The sequence below is a fragment of the Sinocyclocheilus grahami genome, unplaced genomic scaffold (genome assembly GCF_001515645.1).
Source record: "Sinocyclocheilus grahami isolate Dianchi unplaced genomic scaffold, SAMN03320097.WGS_v1.1 scaffold248.1, whole genome shotgun sequence".
Classification (NCBI taxonomy): Eukaryota; Metazoa; Chordata; class Actinopteri; order Cypriniformes; family Cyprinidae; genus Sinocyclocheilus; species Sinocyclocheilus grahami.
The window spans coordinates 891,459-908,394 of NW_015505427.1; the positions used below are offsets into that span (position 1 = coordinate 891,459).

Here is a 16,936-nt window from a genome sequence, read left to right on the forward strand (position 1 = left end):
CTAAATGATTAATGTAAATGTAAATGTAAATATATTGCCAGAGAGATGTGCTGTAATTGCTGCAAAAGGTGAACATACCAAATATTTAAGTTAAAAGTAGATAAAAACAGTACGACTCACTTCATCTGATATTTGTTGTGCTCAGAGCAACCATCTGCATATTTCATGAAAAAAGGTCAATATTTTCAAATCAGTCAGGTGTTCTAACAATTTTGGCCACCACTGTATGATTCAGTATAGGTCTGAAACGATTCCTCGAATACCTCGAGTAACTCGAATACAAAAAATCATCGAGGCTTCGTTAAGTCCATTTACTGTAACTACGCACGGAACACCGTGTTTCCCCACGGACCATTGTTACTGACGCACAACCCGATAAACGCTGTAACTAATGCTGCGTTCAAGTCCTCCTGGGACATTCGTACTTATGAGTTGACAAGTCGTAATTACGACGTCAGGTACATTCAAGTCAGTTTAGTCGGCACAAGATGGAGGTGTACCTTCTTTTAATAAATTACAAGAAAATACAACACGGTCTGTTAACTCTGCTTATAGAAAATGAAGAGCAAAGAATTCGCATCAGGTGTGAATTGCGTTTTTAATATTTTTAAAACATGCAACATGGCAAATCAAAAGATTTTTCACCTATAGGTGCAAAAATTATAGCATTTTTTTACTTGGATTTCATTAACTAGCTGCATAACAAGAACATGACCAATTTAAGTTTATAGGACAACTAAACTATCAATTTAAACTAAAATTTACCGTCAACTACAGACGTTGCATCCATCGATTCCGCCATGTTTCTCATTGACACGCGTCCCCAACTCGGAAACTCGGGGCTTAAAGAAAATTTAGAATTTCCCACTCATAATAACGACTTTGTGGTAAATACCATCTATCCGACATGACTTGAACACACCAGTAGACTGTTTATAGACTGTATAAAAACAGGGACCAGACTTTAAAAAAAAGCGCTGGACATATTTAAGACCGTAAATCAATATGGTGGCTAGTTATAATGTCCCTACGTTAGCTATGTTTTGTGAAAGACTAAACGCCAATACCACAGAAAGAAAGTTAGTCAATATCACACGAAGAGTGCCAGTTTCCACCTCTAAAATCAGCATGATTACAAATGTGATTTTATTCAACAGTTCAATAAACAAGAAGGTACATTTATGAGACTTACGTTTTAGACACTATATTGCCTGTTTTTGCTTTATTTTGCCAACAAAAAAATTCCAAACACAGCGCCGTTTTGCGTCTCTGTGAAACATGACGGCATTTCGTTCCTGAATGAATCAACCGTTTAAATGATTCGGTTCAATCGCAATGACTCACTTCTTAACAGTGACTTGCTGCCACCTGCTGGGGTTTTAATTTCACATTTAAAGCATCTTTTCATTTTTAAAATAATTTTAAATATCAATATTCAATGTTTTATGTTTAAAATAACAAAATATTATTTATGCATTTGTAACTGCAGGTTAAATGCGTTCATGTCCCTCTGTGTGGGAAATAAATCCCATGCAGCTTCTGTGTTTCCTCTGCATTGCAAAGATGAATTCTGATACTGATATCATTTGGTTGGTAACAGCCCAAATGTCTTTTATTCTAATTGACTGATTAAATGTAAGAATTTGACTCAAAAGATGATGCACACTTTTAGAAAAAAAGGCTTTATAAAGGTAAAAATGCCCATAAAATGTAAAAATCAATTTAAACTTATTAGAACAGATTAATTTCTATCACTGCTGTGAACGGACCCACACACAGAATATAAAGGATATCAAAAACAAGTTTTACACACACACACACACACACACCAGTACGTAAAGGGACTTTTAAGAGGGTTTATTCTCCAAATAACTCTAATTTCATGTTGCAGAAAAATGTGTTTAAAATTGTGTATGGTCTCTTGTTCTTGTTCCAAGTTACCTTCCTGTCCACTGATTTTTGCCTCTCACAAAAGCCACTAAGCTTTCCAAGAAGACAGTAAAGGCTTATGTCATGCTTGAGCTTTAGTTAGGCTGAAACTTGAAAGTTAAGTTGCACGACATAAATGCAATGTTTAGGTATTATTATTATTTGTATTACTATTATTTTGATTTATGCCTTAGTTTTAGTTTGTACTGTTTACCTTTTTTAAAGTAATGTGAAATCGATTTTTGTATTTGTATTTATTTTTTTTATTTTTTTTATTGATATATTTGTGTTTGCAATTTGGCAATTAAATACATGAAATGGGTTTAGTTTTCACGGTTATTAATGTATGCAATTTCAGCAATAAAAATGTAAATTTTTCTAAAAAGATAAATTAGTTATTAGTATTATTAAGAGATATATCTTATTATCTCTTGCATATTTAGTATTGCTCTTTAATAAAGAATGATAACTTCTTATCCGATTACTCGATTAATCGATGGAATAATCTGTAGAATACTCGATTACTAAAATAATCGATAGCTACAGCCCTAATTCAGTATCATATAGTGCTATTGTATTACCATCTGATGCCGTTATTGCACCATGGTACCTCTAGTCATTTTGTATTTATTGTATTTATTGCATTTCATCACTTAAAAGTGGAGTCGTGTCCCACTAAGCCCTTCCCTCCACATCATTTCCTGTCCTCATCTTCTCTCCTGTCTATGAAAATGGCAAAAAGGGCAAAGCAGAATGTGTCTAATTATCTTTTTAAGACCTTTCTTTCTGAAGTAGCCATCTGTAACATTTTGTTCATGCCTTGCTGTTTAGATAATGGTGCAAGTGTATGTTTACCTGCATGACGTGTGAGTCATCTGTACGTGTGTGAGTTGAGTCATGTATGACTGTTCGCTGAGTGCTTTAACCACTGAGTCAGTCAATTACTGTAATTTTCTTTTATGTCAAGCCTTGTACTGATTTCTCCTTTCACTTTCCTCTCAGGTACTCAGTTGAGGGCTTTCTTGATAAGAACAAGGACCCGCTTTTCCAGGATTTCAAGCGACTGATGTACAACAGGTAGTAGTTTGAAGACTTCAACATTCCTTTCATTGAAATAATCAATGTAATCCAAAAAAATTTTATTCTGTCCTCATTTTTTTCACCCTTGTGTCTTTTAAAACCAAACCTGTATGGCTTTTTTGTGGACAAAAATGCACCATAAAATAGTCTGTATTATGACTTGTTGCAGTATATTACAGTGACTTTCTTTGACAAATAGGCCAACATTTACGCCATTGATTTTCACATGTTTTGTAACTGATCACAGTCATTTGGAATGACATGAAAGCATATTAATTAATTATGACACCCTTTATCACTGATAATAATGATAACATTTTTATTTTGTGTTGAGCTGTTCCTTTAAAATAATGCTTTAAGACTTTGTATGTTCAAGGACTTATTAAAGTAGGGCACTTCCTCTTTATATTCCTGTTCTGTTCTGGGGTTTTTTCACTTCCATGTTCTTGCTGCTTTTTCCACTTAATATTTTTGTCATGCGTTTATCACTCTCTTTTCTAAACTTTTCTTGTAGTTCTGACCCCGTCCTCAAAGAAATGTGGCCTGATGGGAAAATGAGTATTACAGAGGTGACCAAACGGCCTCTAACTGCAGCTACACTCTTCAAAAACTCTATTATTGCTCTAGTGGACAAACTGGCATGTAAGGTAAGAAATGACTAGTACTACTTCAAATGTCATACAGTGACCCCAAAAAACATTTGTACACTTAAGCCACACTTAAATATGTATAAATGTCATTGTATTAAATAAAATGTCAAACCAGATGGCATCTGCACACAAATGCTGCTGGAGCTTTTCTTCAAACTAATTTCACTTTCTGAGCCATTATTACAACAACTTTTAAGCAACTAGTGTCAGGGTATTTTTAGTGGATGTATGGAGCTCAGAAAAATGTCTTTCTTTTAAATAAATGCCACTTGGTTTGATGAATGTTATATAATGCTCTCATGTGTGTGTGTGTGTATGTGTGTTAAATAATACTTTAAGTGTCTGAAAAAAATTGGGGATGACTTTATTTAGGTTCCACTTAAACCCTTGATATTTTAACGTAATCCACACCGATTATTTTTCATGCACATCCGTATCTTGTGATTTTTGTTAATTTATATTTAAAAAGTCAGCTGAGCCCATTATGTTAAAAATTTTAAATTCTCACAAATTGGTGTGATGGGGCCATTGTGGAACATTATGTCTGCAAGAGCATATGTTTTCTGTAGAATTAAGCATGAATTTAATCTGGGTTTAATCTACACAACTACCCCTTTAATACTCTTTACTGTGAAAAGATGAAATAGGGGTCTCTCAGAATAGCTCAGGTAATCTCTTATGTAGACGTGCTGAAAAATGTAATCTCTCTAATGGAGACTGTCTGTATTTGATAAAGCAGTTAACAGTAGAGGAACACCTGCTAAATCCTGCTTTAGTGTGGAGTCATGGGTGGCTCTCCTCTCCTTTTGTTAATTTATATTTAAAAAGTCAGCTGAGCCCATTATGTTAAAAATTTTAAATTCTCACAAATTGGTGTGATGGGGCCATTGTGGAACATTATGTCTGCAAGAGCATATGTTTTCTGTAGAATTAAGCATGAATTTAATCTGGGTTTAATCTACACAACTACCCCTTTAATACTCTTTACTGTGAAAAGATGAAATAGGGGTCTCTCAGAATAGCTCAGGTAATCTCTTATGTAGACGTGCTGAAAAATGTCATCTCTCTAATGGAGACTGTCTGTATTTGATAAAGCAGTTAACAGTAGAGGAACACCTGCTAAATCCTGCTTTAGTGTGGAGTCATGGGTGGCTCTCCTCTCATCTCCTCTTAAAGAATCTGTGACATTTGGTGCTGTTATTTTGGGATGACCCAATGCATCCATGATAGTTTCTGTGTCTTCCGGGCTGCACGTGTGTGTGTGTGTGTGCACACGTGTGTTTGTGTGGTAAAGTGGGGCTGCATCCGGGGCAGCTTGTGTTTATTTAGGTCACAGTAAAGGACTGGCTGCCCTCCTTCTGGTCCTGCGGGGACACCTGTGCCTCATCTGACCGCTCACCCCATCCATCCTGACTTCGCTTAGGGTAAAGCGTGCATTTGCGTTGTGATACTCTCCAAAATGGCAGAAGACATTAACTCAGGGGAATAAAGTCGTTATTTTTGTTTTCTTTGCACACAAAAAGCATTCTCGTAGCTTTGCAAAATTTAAGTTGAGCCACTGATGTCACATGGACTATTTTACTGATGTCCTTGCTACGTTTCTGGGTCTGGGAACATTGCAGTTGCATTGCTGTCAACAGAGGGTCAGAGAGCTCTCAGATTTTATCAAAAATATCTTAATTTGGGTTTGGAACGACATGAGGGTGAGTAATTAATGACAGAATTTTAGGGTGAGCATCTCAGTTACGAACACAACCCTCATTCCCTGATGGAGGGAACGGAGACGTTATGTCGATGACGACATTAGGGGATTTACTTGGGAGCCCCAATCATTTCTGACTTTAAGAGAAAACGCCAACGAATTTTGGCTAGTGGATTTTGCATACCTGAGCCACTCCCCGTGCATACAGGTATAAATAGGCGACAAGTGCATCCACTCATCAGGTTTTACGCTGAGGAGCCGAGAACTTGTCCCTGGCAACCAGCGATGGTTCAAGATTGCCCCAGTGCAAATTCGCTGACCTTGGTACCCGCAGGGACCAAAGGTGAGCATATCGCTGCTGGTGATAGCCAAGCAGCTGTTCCTTTCACAATTTCACCATATTTGTTTACAGAAGGGATTTCGACCTTCACTGAAAGATTGCTTCAAGTCTTTCCTGTTTGTTGTTACAGCTTGGCAGTAACGACGGGGAAGCAAGCCTTCCAGAGAAGGGCGCTATGGAGGCCACATCCTACCTGTAGGGAGGTGACATGTGGAGACACTGATATGGACTGACCCAGGTCTAGGGAAATACTACACATGGAATGGGTCTCTGAGGCAGGTCCTACCTGAGAGTAGGGATGGAACGACTGCCAGCAGAGACTGACAGAATGATCTGTCAAGGGAAGACATGGGTTCACGAGAGGGGAACCTTACCGTGGAAGAATACACATATGGGATCGTCAAAAGGGAATCAAGCCATATGGACACCTAGCCCAGTACAGGGGCTGACCGGAGACCAGGGCAAGCTAACACCGATACTGGGCCTGGCGTCAGACTGCTCCACCCAGTCTGACTGCCGGGGGTGCTGGAGGACACTCAACCAGGGTTTGCCATCCGAGGAACTTACGAGAGGAGGAAAAAGGCGCTCACATCCCCGGGTGAGGGGGAATGGCGCAGCAAGCATGACACCAGCCAGCTCTTCCCGCCAATTACCTGTTACCCAACACACGGGAAGAAACTGGCTCAATGCGGAGACTGTAAAATCTTGCGAAGTTGTTCGGTGTCGGCCAGCCCGCAGCTCTACAGATGTCTGCTAGAGAGGTGCTGTGCACCAACGCATAGGAAGAGGCAACACTCTGTGTGGAGTGAGCCCTCACCCCCAGGGGGCACATCTTGCTTTGGGATTGGTACACCAAGGTGATGGCATCCACTATCCAGTGGGCCAACCTCTGCTTGAAGACAGCCTTCCCTTTCTGCTGAGCTCTGTAGCAGACAAAGAACTGCTCAGAGCTTCTGAAACTCCGGGTGCGGTCCATGTATATGCGTAGCACTCTTACGGGACACGGCAATACCAAGGCTGGATCTGCCTCCTCTGAGGGCAGTGCTTGCAGGTTCACCACCTGATCGCGAAAAGGCGTGGTGGGAACCTTGGGCATGTATCCAGGCCGGGGTCTCAGGACAACGTGAAAGTAGGCCGGCCCGAACACAAGGTACTCTTCGCTTACCAAAAATGCTTGGAGGTCCCCGACCCTCTTGATGGAAGTGAGTGTGGTCAGGAGCGCTATCTTAGCAGACAGGAGTTTAAGCTCGACTGAATACAGTGGCTCAAAGGGGTCCCTCTGAAGTCCAGCCATGACGAACCTTGGGCATGTATCCAGGCCGGGGTCTCAGGACAACGTGAAAGTAGGCCGGCCCGAACACAAGGTACTCTTCGCTTACCAAAAATGCTTGGAGGTCCCCGACCCTCTTGATGGAAGTGAGTGTGGTCAGGAGCACTATCTTAGCAGACAGGAGTTTAAGCTCAACTGAATACAGTGGCTCAAAGGGGTCCCTCTGAAGTCCAGCCATGATGATAGAGAGATCCCACCAGGGGTGACCTAGGAGGATGTAACCTTCTGGCACCCCTCAGAAACCTGACAATGAGATTGTGCTTCCCCAGTGACCGGCTATCCACTGCATCATGATGGGCTGCGATGGCAGCCACATACACTTTCAAGGTGGAGGGTGACAGCCTACACTCCAACCTCTCTTGGAGAAAGGAAAGCACTATTCGAATCGTGCATCTTCAGGGGTCTTCTCTGCAAGAAGAACACCAGTTTGTGAACAGAATCCACTTCAGTGCATAAGCTTTCCTCGAAGAGGGAGCTCTAGCCTGAGTGATGGTGTCCACCACTGCCTGCGGCAGATCAAGTCTGCCGCGTCCCATCCAGGAGCCACACATGGAGGTTCCAAATATCTGGACGCGGGTGCCACATGGTGCCGAGCCCCTGAGAAAGGAAATCCTTCCTCAGAGGGATGCAACAGGGAGGGGCTGTCGCGAGGAGCATGAGTTCCGGAAACCAGGTCCGGGTGGGCCAGTACGGCGCAATCAGCAGGACCTGTTCCTCATCCTCCCTGACCTTACACAGTGTCTGTGCGAGGAGGCTCACTGGGGGAAACGCATATTTGCGTAGAGCCCGAGGCCAGCTGTGTGCCAGTGTGTCCGTGCCGAGGGGGGCCTCGGTCAGGGAGTAATACAGCTGGCAGTGGTAGGACTCATGGGAAGCAAACAGGTCTACCTGGGCTTCCCTGAATCGACTCCAGATCAGCTGGATCGTCTCGGGATGGAGTCGTCATTCTCCGGGGAATGTGAGCTGTCGTGAGAGCGCATCGGCTGCTCAATTGAGCTCCCCCGGGATGTGAATGGCACTTGAGCCACGTCTGACTCCAGAGGAGATGGCGGGCGAGTTGTGACATGTGGCGTAGACCTCCTTGCCGGTTGATGTACGATACAGCCGCAGTGTAATCCTGTGATCGCACAACTGCTCTCGTGACCGGGCCATGATGAGCCAGTCGTTGAGATAGTTGAGGATCCTGATGCCCACTTCCCATAATGGGGCAAGGGCACCCTCCGTGACTTTCGTAAAGGCACAGGGGAACAGGGAAAGTCCGAAGGGGAGGACCCTGTACTGCCATGCCCGACCCTCGAATGCAAACCATAGGAACGGTCTGTGTCCAGTCAGGCATGCAGACTGCCACTGAAGTTTCGACAATGCCGCTGAACTTGGGAGAGGTCACCTGGCGAACTGAATCGCATAACCGAGTCGAATTGTGAGAATGAGCCAGCGAGACTGGCTGTGCAGCACAAGCCACGCCCCCAGACACCATACAAGTGGCACCAAAGGAACAATCGACATACCCGCGGTAGTGCAGCGAAGGGAAGTAGAGCTGGATGGTACAGAAGGCATCGTGTTCTGACTCATCCCCGCAGAACTCCCGGGGGGACTTGCCAGAGATGCGTGGAGAGGCAACAAAACAAAACAGAAACAAAACAAAACAAAAGATTCTCTGCCCGGCCCTCCTCCAGGGGAAGGAGCGGCACTGTCCTCGCCGTCTCCTGAGAAAGAGCAGCTTCAAACATCTCTGGGTTGCCTGTGTCAGGGCCACTTTGTCGCCTTCCTGGACGATTTCGGGGCACGGGGGGTGCCACACTCCTGCGAGAGGCTCGACGTGCCGGCCTAGATGTTGCTTCAGCACGGGGTGGAGCAGCTCTGGAGGATGCAGGAGGGCACCCACGGTGACGAGCAGACTGAGGCCTGGCCCGCGGGGCAGCGGTGGCTGGTGGTGCATCATGCCGGGGCAAGATGTGTTGGATGGCCTCAGTCTGCTTCTGCACTGCCGAGAACTGCTGGGCAAAGCCCTCGACAGTGTCGCCGAGCAGCCCAGCCTGGGAGATAGGAGTGTCGACGTCTAACAAAAGATTCTCTGCCCGGCCCTCCTCCAGGGGAAGGAGCGGCACTGTCCTCGCCGTCTCCTGAGAAAGAGCAGCTTCAAACATCTCTGGGTTGCCTGTGTCAGGGCCACTTTGTCGCCTTCCTGGACGATTTCGGGGCCGGCTGGGACACGGGGGGTGCCACACTCCTGCGAGAGGCTCGACGTGCCGGCCTAGATGTTGCTTCAGCACGGGGTGGAGCAGCTCTGGAGGACGCAGGAGGGCACCCACGGTGACGAGCAGACTGAGGCCTGGCCCGCGGGGCAGCGGTGGCTGGTGGTGCATCATGCCGGGGCAAGATGTGTTGGATGGCCTCAGTCTGCTTCTGCACTGCCGAGAACTGCTGGGCAAAGCCCTCGACAGTGTCGCCGAGCAGCCCAGCCTGGGAGATAGGAGTGTCGACGTCTTTCATCCCTGCCAGGTTGAGCCAGAGATGGCGCCCCTGGACCACCAGAGTGGAAATCACCTTCCCGAGGGACTGCGCCATGACTTTTGTCGCCCGGAGGGTAAAGTCAGGGGCCGTCCACGACATCGTCAGCTCCTCCTTTTAGGAAATCTGCTCTTTTAGTTGAAGTCCCCAGGGGAATCACTGGAGACAGGGACACCGCTGTTCGCACCATATCGCCAAACAGAACAGCTTCCAGACAGATGATGAAATGGCTTTGTGGAGATCAAACATGTTCATCCACTCGGCTCCGAAGCAAAAATCTGATGAGTGGATGCACCTGTCGCCTGTTTATACTCGTATGCACAGGGAGTGGCTCAGGTATGCAAAATCCACTAGCCAAAATTTATTGCCGTTTTCTCTTAAAGTCAGAGATGATTGGGGCTCCCAAATAAATCCCCTAATGTCGTCATCGACATAACTCGAAGTGACCGACAGATAGGGAACTAACCCTTTAATGCAGACAGCTTGATTTAGTCATTTAACAAGTTAAGTTAGATGTTATCACATGAAACAATTTTTAGGTTACCTACTATAACAATATCTCTGAATCACTTGAAAAATCAGTTCAGTCACTATTGTTGAGACATTATGGATGGATGGTGGATGGGTGATGGATAGATTAATAGATAGATAGACATGATGGATGGATGGATGGATGGATGATGTATAGATAGACTGATAGATAGACAGATACTGATAGATAGGCAGATAGACTGATCAATGGATGTTGGATAGATTAATAAATAGACATAAATAGACACACAGTAGATGGATAAATGGATGATAGACAGACAGACGGGCAGGCAAAAGGACGGATGGAAGGATGAACAAAATGTTGCGATAATGACATGAGGAGGTTGTTGTGTAGTAGAGAAGGGGAACGGTGAGCTCTCTATTCATGTGGAAAACTCACAGTTCTAGGAATTGTCACACGGTGCAGTCTTGATGAAGTGAGCTTTACTCTTCCAGGAAAGGTCAGGGAGAAAAAGTCCCTTTAATTCTTTGCAAATTGTGTAGCTTTTACATAATGATACTTTCTATTATTGCAGAAGTTGGCTTTCTGTTATTATTAGTACAACTAACAGCTTTTAACCATAACCATATAATTTCATGTTGCCTTCATTAAATCATTGTTATTGGCTACTAAGCTAACTTCTTGGTCAGCTGCAGTTCAATAGCGCACCTTTGAGACCTTTGGTAAATGCTTTTATTTGGCAGTTTCTGCAAATGATATGAAATTACATTTTTCATACAGGAGCCATACTATGTGCGGTGTATAAAGCCGAATGAGGTGAAGTCCCCCCTGCTGTTTGATGATGGTCGCTGCCAGCACCAAGTGGCGTACCTGGGACTGCTGGAGAATGTGCATGTGCGTCGAGCTGGATTTGCCTACAGACAGCCTTATGCACGCTTTCTGCAGAGGTGAGAAGTTACAGTTTAGATCAGGGGTTCGCAACCATTTTGATTCCAAGGGTCTTCATTGTCCAAGACAATATTTACAGGCCCACATAATATTTCTGGTTCTTCTGCTGTAATGACCACAATGTTTGTATTTTAGTATTACTGCGATGCTATTATAGTTTTTGTTATATTTTGAGTCAGTTTTTAATTTTATATTTTCAATTTTCATTTTAGTTTAAGTTTTAGTAATTTAGTTGTGTGTTTTTGACACTTTTAGTAGGGTTTTTTTATGTTTATATAGTTTTTATTTTTAGTTATTGAAGTACTTGAAGTTAAACTAAATCAAAATCTGAAATGTTGCCTTGGCAAATGGCTGAAATGTAAAAAAAGTTAACAATTATTATATTTTTTTCAGTTAACGTTTATTTTATGGAAAATGGTTTTTAAGGTTATTTTCAGTTTTAGTTAGTTAACTATGATAACCCTGGTGGATGTTGCTGAGAAATTTTTATTTGGGAGTAAAAAATAATTTTAAAAATCTTTCACTAACTACTAAAAATTCAGTTCTTGAAACTTCTTAAATTAATTTAACTATAATCTGTAAATCATTTTAATTAATTATGTTAATATATTATTTTAATTAATATTAATATATTCTGTAAAATAATCGTTCTAATAATATTTCAACCTGATAAATTATTTTAGATCTTTACATAACTAGAAAAAATTATATTCATTCTAGAAATATCCATGACTTCTTAATGCTTCTTAATGTTACTTTCTGTGACTCCATGTCAACACTTTTAAAATTCCCTCATTAATGCAGGTTTTCCAAGAATGTGGGAACCCTGATTTTTAATTAAAAATGAAATATGATGATAGTTAACATTTTTGTTTTACCTTATTTTAATTTGTCTTATTTTAAATGATTATAAGCCATCTTGGAGCCCCTTGGAAGGCCCCCTACTGAGTCCCAGAGCCCTGCTTGAATACCATTGGTTTAGATGCATAGTTTATGCTGGTTACTATTGATTTAGTGCTGGTGAACCAAAATGAAAATATTTGATTAAATTAGTATTTCTATAAAGATTCACTATCAAATTGTACCACATAGAATGTGCTATTTAAGTCAAAAATTCATTTTTTGCACAATAAAAAGTAGGTGCTAAATGCACTGAAACATCTGACAAATGCATAATGTAATAAATATAAATACAATTCTGAAATAAATTCTGACTTTTATCTTCATGCTCAGGTACAAGATGACCTGTGAATACACCTGGCCTAATCACCTGATGAGCTCTGACCAGGAGGCTGTGGAGGCCATCGTGAACCAGCACGGCTTTGAGGACGATGTAGCGTACGGCCACACCAAGCTCTTCGTGAGAACACCTCGCACACTCTTTACACTGGAGCAAGAGAGAGCCGCACTCATCCCCATACTAGTGCTCTTCTTACAGAAGGTGACAGACACTCTCTTTTCACTTTTCCCTCTCTATCTGTCAGTTTCCTGGGGTGCTTTAGGTCTCTGTCTATCAACATTGTTTATTGTTGTTCTTGAGACTGTACCTCTGCTTCTTCCTGTCTTTCTCCTCCTCTTTCATTTCTCGGTTTTCTTGCTCTTTGTAGCTGCCTCACTTAATCATTCTTGACTCCTTAAGTTTTGTTTTTTTTAATGTGTTCAGAGGTGATATGACAGTGGAGTGGGATCATAACACCTAGACAGCAGCTCCCTCTGCACCTCCACTTCAGTCAGTCTTTATAACCTCATACATTTGATCTTGCAGAGCAGAAATCTATATTTACGTTCTCGTCTACATGTTTTATTGTTTATGGGAAACCATTCCTACTCAAAGCCAATATAAATATATCTGTATATATGTAAAGCAATGTTTATTTGCACTTAGGAATGTTATAAACCAATATTTATTTGTATGGGATGTACAGTACATGTTGATTCAAATCTGCTTTGAACTATTATAGTTGGCTCATACATGAGGATATGGATATAAATATATCTGCTCATTATTTCTAGGTTTTCCCACTCATTCATCCGGTGTGTAGGCTGTATGTGACTCTAATAACAGTGATTGTGATAATGATTATGATTGGTGGATTATTCTTGTTGCATTCAATTATTCATCTGCATTGCGAGTTGCCCTGATTTCACTTCTGTCCCACTTAATGCTGCCTGACTTAAACTAAAGGACAACTTAGTCAAAACTCAGCAGGTGCAGGTGCCATGTTTCTGTCCACCTGACCGTCTCACTTACTCACTCACTCATTTATTCCCTGAATCATTCACTCACTCAATAGTTTATTCATGAATCATGTGATCACTCACTCATTTATTTACTGAATTATTCAATCCTTCACCCAATCACTCACTCAATTATTTAGTAAATCATCTGATCATTCACTAACTCAGCTATTTATTTAATGAATCATCTGATTATTCACTCACTCATTTATTCAGTAAATCATTCTATCACTTACTCACTGAATCTTTTAATCATTCACTCACTCATTTGCTCGATTATTTACTGAATCATTTGATCTTTCACTTATTTATTCACTAAATCATTTGGTCATTCACTCAATTATTCACTGAATCTTCTAATAAGTCATTCATTCATTCATTCACTCGCTCACTCATTTATTTACTGTATCATTTGGTCATTCACTCATCAATTCACTGAATCATTTTATCATTAATTCACCCCTCCCTCACTCACTCACTCACTCATTCAGTAATTTATTCACTGTATCATTTGATCATTCACTGAGTAATTTATTAACTGAATCATTTGATCACTCACTTACTCATTTATTAACTGAATCATTTGATCACTCACTTACTCATTTATTCACTGAATGATTTGATCACACACTTACTCATTTATTCACTGAATCATTTGATCACACACTTACTCATTTATTCACTGAATCATTTGATCACACACTTACTCATTTATTCACTGAATCATTCGATCATTCGTTCACTGATTTATTCATTGAATCAGTTGATCATTCACTTTTTTGTTCACTAAATCATTTGATCATTCACTCACTCATTCACTTAACCATTCACTCACTCACTCACTCACTCACTCATTTATTCACTGTATCATTTGATCATTCACGCAGTAATTTATTCACTGAATCATTTGATCACTCATTTATTTTTTCAGTAAATCACTCTATCAGTCATTTACTCATATATTCACTGAATCATTTGATCATTCACTTGCTCACACATTTATTCACTGAATCATCCGATAATTCACTCACTCATTTATTCATTGAATCAGTTGAGCATTCACTTATTTATTCACTAAATCATTTGATCATTCACTCACTCATTCACTGAATCATTTGATCATTCACTCACACATTCACTTAACCATTCACTCACTCCCTCACTCACTCATTTATTCACTGTATCATTTGATCATTCACGCAGTAATTTATTCACTGAATCATTTGATCACTCACTTATTTTTTCAGTAAATCACTCTATCAGTCATTTACTCATATATTCACTGAATCATTTGATCATTCACTTGCTCACACATTTATTCACTGAATCATTCGATCATTCACTCACTCATTTATTCGTTGAATCAGTTGATCATTCACTTATTTATTCACTAAATCATTTGATCATTCACTCACTCATTCACTGAATCATTTGATCATTCACTCACACATTCACTAAACCATTTAATCACTCACTCTCTCATTTATTCACTGAATCATTTGATCATTCATGCAATTATTCACATAATCTTCTAATCACTCACTCACTCATTTATTCACTGAATCATTTTGATCATTCACTCACTCGTTTATTCAGTAATTCATTCTGTCATTCATTCATTCATTGTACTCAAATATTAAATCAATTGTGAATAAGCAGATCCTTATTTTTCTCACTCTGCCATATAAATCATTGCACCTTGTCAACTTCATTCTATCAGCTGTCATATCTTTCATAGTTGTTTGTAACTGTACATTAGTCACACTTCAATACTCCTAAACCCAATTTGCATTATTTTTTTCCTTTTATTTTCCTTATGAATCCTTATGAACAGTATGTTAGATATAATAAAACTCTTCCCAGCAGTATATAGCTGCCTCTATGCCCACTGCCTGCATCATTCTATCCAAAATAAGTGAATAATTTGGTTGCTCACACAATATTATTGGGTGAAATTGAATATTTGTGCATTTTAAATTAGATGGAACTATTTTACATCAGTCAAATACTGAATAAAATGGGCATATTTTATATTAATATATAAATTACACTTTTAAATTACAGTATCTTCAAAGTGTTTTGCTCACATTCATTCAACCTGTATATATGTTTTTCTGCAGGTTTGGAGAGGTGCATTAGCACGTATGCGATGTAGGAAAATAAGGGCTATATATACCATAATGGCATATTATAAATGCTATAAGGTGAAGGCTCACTTCTGGGAAGTGGAGAGACGTTTTACCAACGTTCGAAACATGGCTGACTATGGGAAGAGTGTGGAGTGGCCGACACCGCCTGCAGCCCTGGTGCAGTTCCACAGAATCACACGACATCTTTACCGCCGGTAATACCATGACTTCATGATTTTATGTTTTTTTCTTAACCATTTGGCCTTCCTCTCATGCTTTCACTGCCTCTCTCGTAGATGGTGGGCCCGGCAGCTGATTAAAAACATCCCCCCATCTGACATGGCGGAGGTGAGGGCAAAAGTAGCTGCTCTGTCAGCTCTGAGCGGGGAGAGAGTGGACTGGGGATACAGCCGTGCCTGGGAGAGAGACTACTTGGCCAATGTGAGTTTTTCATTAGGTTACTCATTTAGAACTCTCACTTGATTTGGCTTATTAAAGTTTGCAGTTCAATAAAGCTTTAAGCCCAGTGGTATATGCAGGAATGTTTGGCGGTCTTAAAGGAACAGTTCACCCAAAAATGAAAATAGTTGATATATCACCATATCAAACCATATGACTTTCTTTTTGTTTTGCGGAACACAGAAGATGTTTAGAAGAATGTTCTTGCTGCTGGTTTCCATGTATCAAAAGTGAGCTTTCAAGCTCCAAAAATAATGAAAAGCATGATAAATATTCCATAAAATTCCAACAAATTTTCCAACAAAAAAGTTTCCTTGTTTCAATTAAATCATGGTCACATTAATTTGGCAATTGTGGCAATGAGGGAACAGGTTAGTATAATGTGACCACAGTTTACCTAAAATAGGGAACAAATTTAAAATTCTTAATTTGTGGCCATGATATTGTTTTTATTTTCCCCCGCATGTCTCTGTATTATATATAATTATCCTGGGTATTTCCCTAAAAGCCTGCATGAGCATCTTGACATTAAGCCCATTATCATTAAGTCCCACTTTATTTAGTCATCATTTTGTCCAAACCAATCTATTGTTGTTATGCCTAAACAAACGGCATTGACATTTTGAGCTGTTGACACCATGCACATGACTAACAGATCAACAGATTGCATCTACTGCTTATTGCAGTTTAATTAAACATTAGCCTATTTTAACTCTCATAGACCCCACCTGTGTGTTTGTTTCCAGCTTCATGCTTTTGAATTACTGTCTACTACACAAATCAATCTGTTTGACTGGTGTAGTCTTTGGCACATGGCCGCCGCACGTGAAGGTGTTAAATTTAGCTGTTGTTTTTTGGGTGAGAGATGTCTCTTGCTACATCTGAGGAGGTAACAGTCATCCACGAGACCATCCTAATGCCCTGATTTCACTGCTGAAAATGGCTTAGATCAGATGCTAGTATCACGGTAATGAATATGCACGATATTGTTATTGTGGGCACTTCAAAATACTGTGAATAATTATTTATTACAAATTATCCAGATTTTCTGAATGCATTTTAAGAATACTTTCCCCATCAATGCTGCGTGAAAGACGGATGCGCACTCTGATGTAAACAAGCACGAA

The 16,936-nt window shown here is 40.7% G+C and overlaps 1 protein-coding gene across 1 annotated transcript in view; it reads left to right on the forward strand.

The window, feature by feature from the left end:
• Positions 1-16,936, forward strand: part of LOC107598227 (unconventional myosin-Ig-like) — a 59,078-nt gene that overhangs the window by 14,887 nt on the left and 27,255 nt on the right. Inside the window, exons 12-17 of the mRNA XM_016289506.1 lie at positions 2,932-3,006; positions 3,524-3,656; positions 10,816-10,982; positions 12,217-12,424; positions 15,342-15,565; positions 15,647-15,791. Of these exons, the coding sequence (XP_016144992.1) occupies positions 2,932-3,006; positions 3,524-3,656; positions 10,816-10,982; positions 12,217-12,424; positions 15,342-15,565; positions 15,647-15,791 (952 nt within the window). The remainder of the gene's footprint in view (positions 1-2,931; positions 3,007-3,523; positions 3,657-10,815; positions 10,983-12,216; positions 12,425-15,341; positions 15,566-15,646; positions 15,792-16,936) is intronic.